Here is a 5,834-nt window from a genome sequence, read left to right on the forward strand (position 1 = left end):
TTTCAAAGGGGGGCAGTTCCCGGGCTTTTTCTTGGAGGGAAACCTGACAATGCTGACAATGTAACAGGAATTTCAAAGGAAGGAGGGAAACCCCCCAGGGGTGTTGTAACTACCATTTCAAATTATGGAGGGAAAACTCAGCAAGGGTGCAGGCGAAGAGGGAAGCTGGTTCGCTGACTACTACAACTCCATTTTCCCTCCTAAAATCTGCTGTTTTAAAAAGGAGGGTGAAGCCCTCCCCAAACCAAAGTCTTTACAAGAAAAACGGCTAAGGAAAACAGGGGGAAACCCACCATTTCTGTTTTGCTGCTGCTGCTCCTGATTACTTCTTTCTACCTGAGAAGAAGGGGCGAGGAAGGGGATGAATCATGTACAATGTCACTGGCGCTTGGACGGCCTCGGGTCTTCAGTATCATCATCCTCATCGTCGCTGCCGCTGCCTGATGGGTCATCATCCCTCTTCCGCTTGGTGCCCTGCGAGGACGACGGCTGGTCTGTGCCACCCTCGTCGTCATCATCATCATCGACCTCGTCTCTGTCTTCATCAACATCATCAGGGTCAGCGATATCAAAGTCCCCTGGACTTACAACGGCCATGGGTTGTGGTGTCACAATTGGTTGAACAAGATATTCTGTGTCTTCATCCTGAGCAAATGAAAAACCAACAGGCTTAAACAATGCTTAAGTTCATGACATGCTTAAGGTAACTAATCTTCTAGCACACAAAATCAGTTAATTGGCAACTAAATCAACAGGATAACCAGAACAAAACAAATAAATAATATGTTGAGATATAAATCTGAAGATAAAGCATAACTTAACTTAAGTAGTAAAAGAAACAAATTAGCATATAACCTATGCAAAAGAGTGCATGATTAAAAAACATATGCAAAAGAGTAATAAACAAATAATTGTCATTACCAAAGCTATTTTGCAAGGAAAATTTGTAGAAGAAACAAATATGAGGGGAGTTCCATCTTGCTACAACATGCATCAGGTGATACAACAGTCTAAGCCCACAAATCAATACATGATGTACTAGAAGCACTAAGATGTTAAGAACTAAGGAAGATATGATGTACAAGTAGATGGATATGATATAAGGTCAAACATAGGGAACGGCATGCATAACTGATATATCCAAATCTTCGATTATTCCCAAATTGTAACAAATACTCCCTCCATAAACTAATATCAGAGCATTTAAAACACTATTTTAGTAAAATAAACATCAGTTCACAGAGGAAGTATATTAGAAGCACAAACTAGAAAGTCACTAATTTTAACATTCAAATATGTAAAGTTTTAGGGTCAACAACCTGAGGAACTAAATCTATTTCCAAAAATATCAAGAAATAAGAATCCCCGAGCTTCTAAATACAAGATCTGCCATAATCATTTTGGCACACTCCTGATCATTTTGAGGGTGGAGAGCAATATACTGGGAGCATGATTGCCTTAAATCTCCATATGAGCAAATTTCGTTAAATTTACTTTTCCACAATATACTTTATACCCAAGGTGTTCACCTAACCAACCACAAAAAGAAACGAGATTTCAAGTGTGGATCTGACATATGAAGTACTCTACTTTGGTAGTATGCGTTGCCCGCGTAATCAGGAAAATTAACAAGCACACATAACTAATGCATGAACTGGTAAATCTCCTAACTGAAAAACTAGCCACAGTTCAAATATACCTGCAGTATAGTAGGGTGGTCAATAGTTATCTTGCTAAACAATATGACTAGAACAATCACCCACAAACTGAACATGCAGAAATTGCAATAAGGTAAAGCACTTCAAAGGCTAGCAAGAAATTGTATTATACCTCATCATCAGCATCGTCATCATCGTTGCCATCCTCATAAACCCTACTATCCTCCAATCTTTCCTCATCTTCCTCTCCAATCTCACCATTCTCATCCTCATCGTCACCTTCACCTTGTTCATGTCCATCAATCTCTTCTCCAACACCCCCCACCGCCACAGCAACCCTCCCACTACTCTCTGGCTCAGCCTCCTCACCATCATCCTCAACCTCCTCTTCCTCATCATCATCGTCCTCATCGATGCCATCCTCCTCATCATCACTACTGGGCACATCAAGTACCTCAACAACAGTGTCATCTTCATCAACCTCCTCATCGATCTCCTCTCCCAAATCATCCTCCTCCTCATACTCTTCCTCTGCATCATCGTCGTCATCCTCCACGTCTTCATCATCCTCGTCAGGGGCTACCCCAACCGCTGCGACCCTGAACCCGTTGGCCCTGTGGTGGTGCTCGGCTTCCCCATTGGGCACGACCTCGTCGGCCTCGCTCTCGTCCTCATCCACATGGATCACCCCATTCACCTCCACCGGGCGCGGTGCCACGCTACCTCGCGAGTGGGTGACGCCCCCGTTTGCCACCTCGCCGCTTCCAGGATCCTCGTCATCGTCGTCCTCATCATCATCTTCCTCCTCGGCATCGCCTTCGCCTTCGCCGTCCGCATCGTCGTCGTCGTCGTCCGACTCCGGGCGCTCGTTCTCGTCGGCGTCCATCTTGTCGAGGTACTTGAGAGTCCGGATCAACCCGAACACTCTGGATCTGTAGTCCTTGACCCGCGTGACGGGGCACTCGTAGAGGTCGAGCGAGACGAGGCGGAGGCGGGCGAGCGGCGCAAGGTCGTCCACATCTTGGATGCGATTGTTGCTGAGGTCGAGGTCGCGCAGCGAGGCGAGACCCGCCTCGACGAGGTGCTCGAGGCCGCCGGCGATGCGGTTGTCGGAGAGCGTCAGGCGCGTGAGGTTCCGCAGGCGGGGGAACCCCGCGAGCGACGCGACCCCGACGCCGGCGATCGAGAGGTGCTCCAGGCTCTGGTGGCGCTCCAGTATCTCCGCCGCCGGCAAGCGCCCGTGCATGCACTTGACGGCGCCGTCGAGGGTCAGGCTCCTCGCCGGCGACGAGCTCCCCTCGCCGGCGGTGTGCAGCGCCGCCTCCACCGCCCTCTCCCACGCCTCGTCCATCTCTCTATCTCTCCCCTCGCCTCCCCGAAATCAAATAAATAAAAAAATCGGGGGCGTTTTGGTTGGGGAGGCTATTTGAAATACAGTGATTTATACGTGGGAGGGGTGTTTACCTCGCCATTGGAGGAAGAAGGGGGCGGCTCACGCGTCGCGCTGTGGACTCGGCGTAGGGACGGCGGGTGCGGCTTATATGAGCGGCCAATGGGGGCGCTTGGATCGCGCGGCGCGGATCGCTGACGTGGCGTCATCCCAGGGGCGTGTGCTTCCTTTGAGAGGAGCGGGGGAGCGGAGAGGCGTGGTGGGCTTGGCTGATGCCGAGAGCATCTTTTTCTGGTTTTCCAAAATCGTTTTCTCTTAAGGGCGAGATATTACTGCTTAATTATGCACGCGGTGCCGTGTGGCTACGCTTGGTTGTATGTGGGTAGGTCGCTGACAGATTGGGAATAGGGATGTGGGTCCGGGTTTGAAGTCGATAGGTGTTATTGTGTTTTGCGTGAGCGGGTACGGGCCGTCTGATTGAGAGGTGGCGGATGCGGGCCGTCGGATCGGTGGGAGTTTTCGTGGTGCCTACCCTTCCCGATTGCAGAGGACAGTGCACGCTGGCATTGGGGTCGGAGGCGACTCGGGTTGGCACGCGTTTGATTTACACCAGGGTTTGGCTTATATTAAGACTTAATTAACACGTTTTAATTAAGGGGGCTGCTACGCATCCATCGATAGATATTTACTAAACATCCGTCACCTGGACAGCCGTTCGATCTCGCGCGTAATCTGTTCCTGGACTTAATTCCTGAAACGACGCTCCAGTTGCAGAAAAATCGTTTTATTGCAAAAAATAAACTTTGGACACATTAATTCCTGAAACAACGGTCGAGTTTCAGAAACAATTGCTTGTTTCAGGAAAAAAATCTTCGTCTTTCTGCAAACATAGGTATTGTTGCGGAAAAAAAAATTGCAACAAAGGTCATGTTTCACAAAACTTTTGCAGCAGGCTGGGATGCGGCGGCGCTACGGGCGGCGAGGCGGCCGCCCCTTGGTTGCGGGAGCTCGTCAGCGTGGCCGAGAGGGGCTGCGGCGGAGCCGCGAGCGGGCTGAGATGCGGCGGCGTGGGGCGACGGGCGGCTGCCCCCTGGCCGCGTGAGGCGAGGCGGCTGCCCCCTGGTCGCGGGAGCTCGCCGACGGGTCGGGAGCAGGGCGGGGAAGGCCATGGCAACGGCGGCAGCTTCGGCGAGGCTGAGCGGCAACAGGTAGGCGGCGGGCGAAGTCGACAGGGCCAAGGCGGAGGCGCGGGGTGGAAATGTGAGGAGCTCAGCTTCATGACCGTTTCCTAAAACAACGATCCAGTTTCAGAAAACGGTTCGAGATTAGAGTGAGATCCAACGGGCAAGCGGACGGCGGATGGATCGCGGGGATCAGCCGGTGGAAGGTAATCTTTTCCCCTTAATTAAGGGTTAAATCTCCACTTACCAAAGCGTCATACAAAGAGATGCAACTCTTGTAACCGTCGTGTCCCTTCGGATGCGTCCCTTCGAAAACTATAAATATGTAATATTTCATCATTAATAGACAGATTTTTGATCTCAAATACGTTATCACCACGTAATCTCTACCGCGAGAGAGACACGAAAGGGCGAGACGGCGGTTCCTCACAGCGTCGGGAGAGAAGTTCTTCTGCACCGTGCTCGCGCCCGGCCGCCGCCCACGTCGCACACGTCCGCCAGGTTGTGGTTGCACCCGGCCGCGCTCACCCGCGCTAAGTAGTGGCCGACCGCGCCCGCCCACGCCCGCGCCAGACCGTGGCTGCGCTCGTCCTCGCTGTCGGCGTCGCGTCGTGGCCTCGCCGCTGACTCCCGCGCCTGGCCGGGCAGCGCCACACCTTGGTCACGCAGGATCGCGCCCGCGACCGCGGCCACCCGGCCTTCTCGGTGGTTCCTCCTTAGAGGAAGACGAGGGAGCGCGTGGTCCCTCCCTTTGTAGCCGGTGAAGCACCTGCCTTAACGGGGGATCTGCTGAGCTAGGGTCGGGATGGAGCAGCGGCTCTTCGAGCACTAGTAGAAGCACAGGAAGGAAGAAGGCTTCCTCTCATCTCATGACTATGGCGGACACCGCTTGCATGCTCGTGAGAAGGGGATCGAGCCAGTGGGGAATTTTCTTCCTTGACTACTCTCCGACGTACACCTTATCCATCGGGTGGTTGGGCCACCAATGGACTGGCTAATTGCGGTATTTAAAGTTAATTATTGTATTCATGTTGAGTACTCTTTTGTATTCAAGAATAAACTATGGTTGTCGATGGCGTTGGATGCGGCCACCGCACTGCGCCCCACGCTTGTGGGGTCGGCCCCTCCCTGCATTGTGCCCTCCGCGCGACAGTTGCTCGCGCCACGCCCACATCTATGTGCCCAGACGCCTTCTTGTGTCGCGCCCCGCCAGTTCGTGTGTCGCGCCCCGCCAGTCCGTGTGTCGCGCCGCGCCCCGCGCTCGGAAGCCGCCCACACCGCATCCCGACCGTGTTTGTGGCAGCCTGGCCCTAGAGGCGGCTACTCCCTCTGGTGTGGCTCTGTCGGGACCCCGATCCGACGCCATACAATTCCACCTTGTAACACATCATATCACTTTGTGGCTTCACGCACGGTAATCACCACAGCTGCCACCTTACCTTGGCCGGGACCGTTTGCGTCTTTTGGCTCACGTATATGACTATTTCGCCAGCAATCATATGCCAGAGTACCCGGGTCGACATGGCTAGTTATAAAACCAAATGGCACATCCGTACAGGGACAGGCATACATAACGCAGCAAAGCAGGTGTCGGTCAACAGCGTG

The 5,834-nt window shown here is 52.6% G+C and overlaps 1 protein-coding gene across 1 annotated transcript; it reads right to left on the bottom strand.

The window, feature by feature from the left end:
- Nucleotides 1-3,068, bottom strand: LOC123425364 (acidic leucine-rich nuclear phosphoprotein 32-related protein 1). The gene is made up of 2 exons (XM_045109051.1): nucleotides 1,831-3,068; nucleotides 1-645 (listed from the first exon to the last, which is right to left on the bottom strand). Exons 1-2 carry the CDS (start codon nucleotides 3,007-3,009, stop codon nucleotides 379-381), a joined length of 1,446 nt encoding a protein of 481 aa, XP_044964986.1. The 5' UTR covers nucleotides 3,010-3,068; the 3' UTR covers nucleotides 1-378.
- Nucleotides 3,069-5,834: the final 2,766 nt, after the last annotated feature.

The sequence above is a fragment of the Hordeum vulgare genome, chromosome 2H (assembly GCF_904849725.1).
Source record: "Hordeum vulgare subsp. vulgare chromosome 2H, MorexV3_pseudomolecules_assembly, whole genome shotgun sequence".
In the NCBI taxonomy this organism is placed as follows: Eukaryota; Viridiplantae; Streptophyta; class Magnoliopsida; order Poales; family Poaceae; genus Hordeum; species Hordeum vulgare.

Bases quoted from the DNA above. Each gene is read 5' to 3' on its own strand.
- LOC123425364 (XM_045109051.1), bottom strand. From the start codon at position 3,009: ATGGACGAGGCGTGGGAGAGGGCGGTGGAGGCGGCGCTGCACACCGCC. The intron at 646-1,830 runs GTATAATACAAT...TCATTTGCTCAG, and splicing joins ATGACGATGCTGATGATGAG to GATGAAGACACAGAATATCT.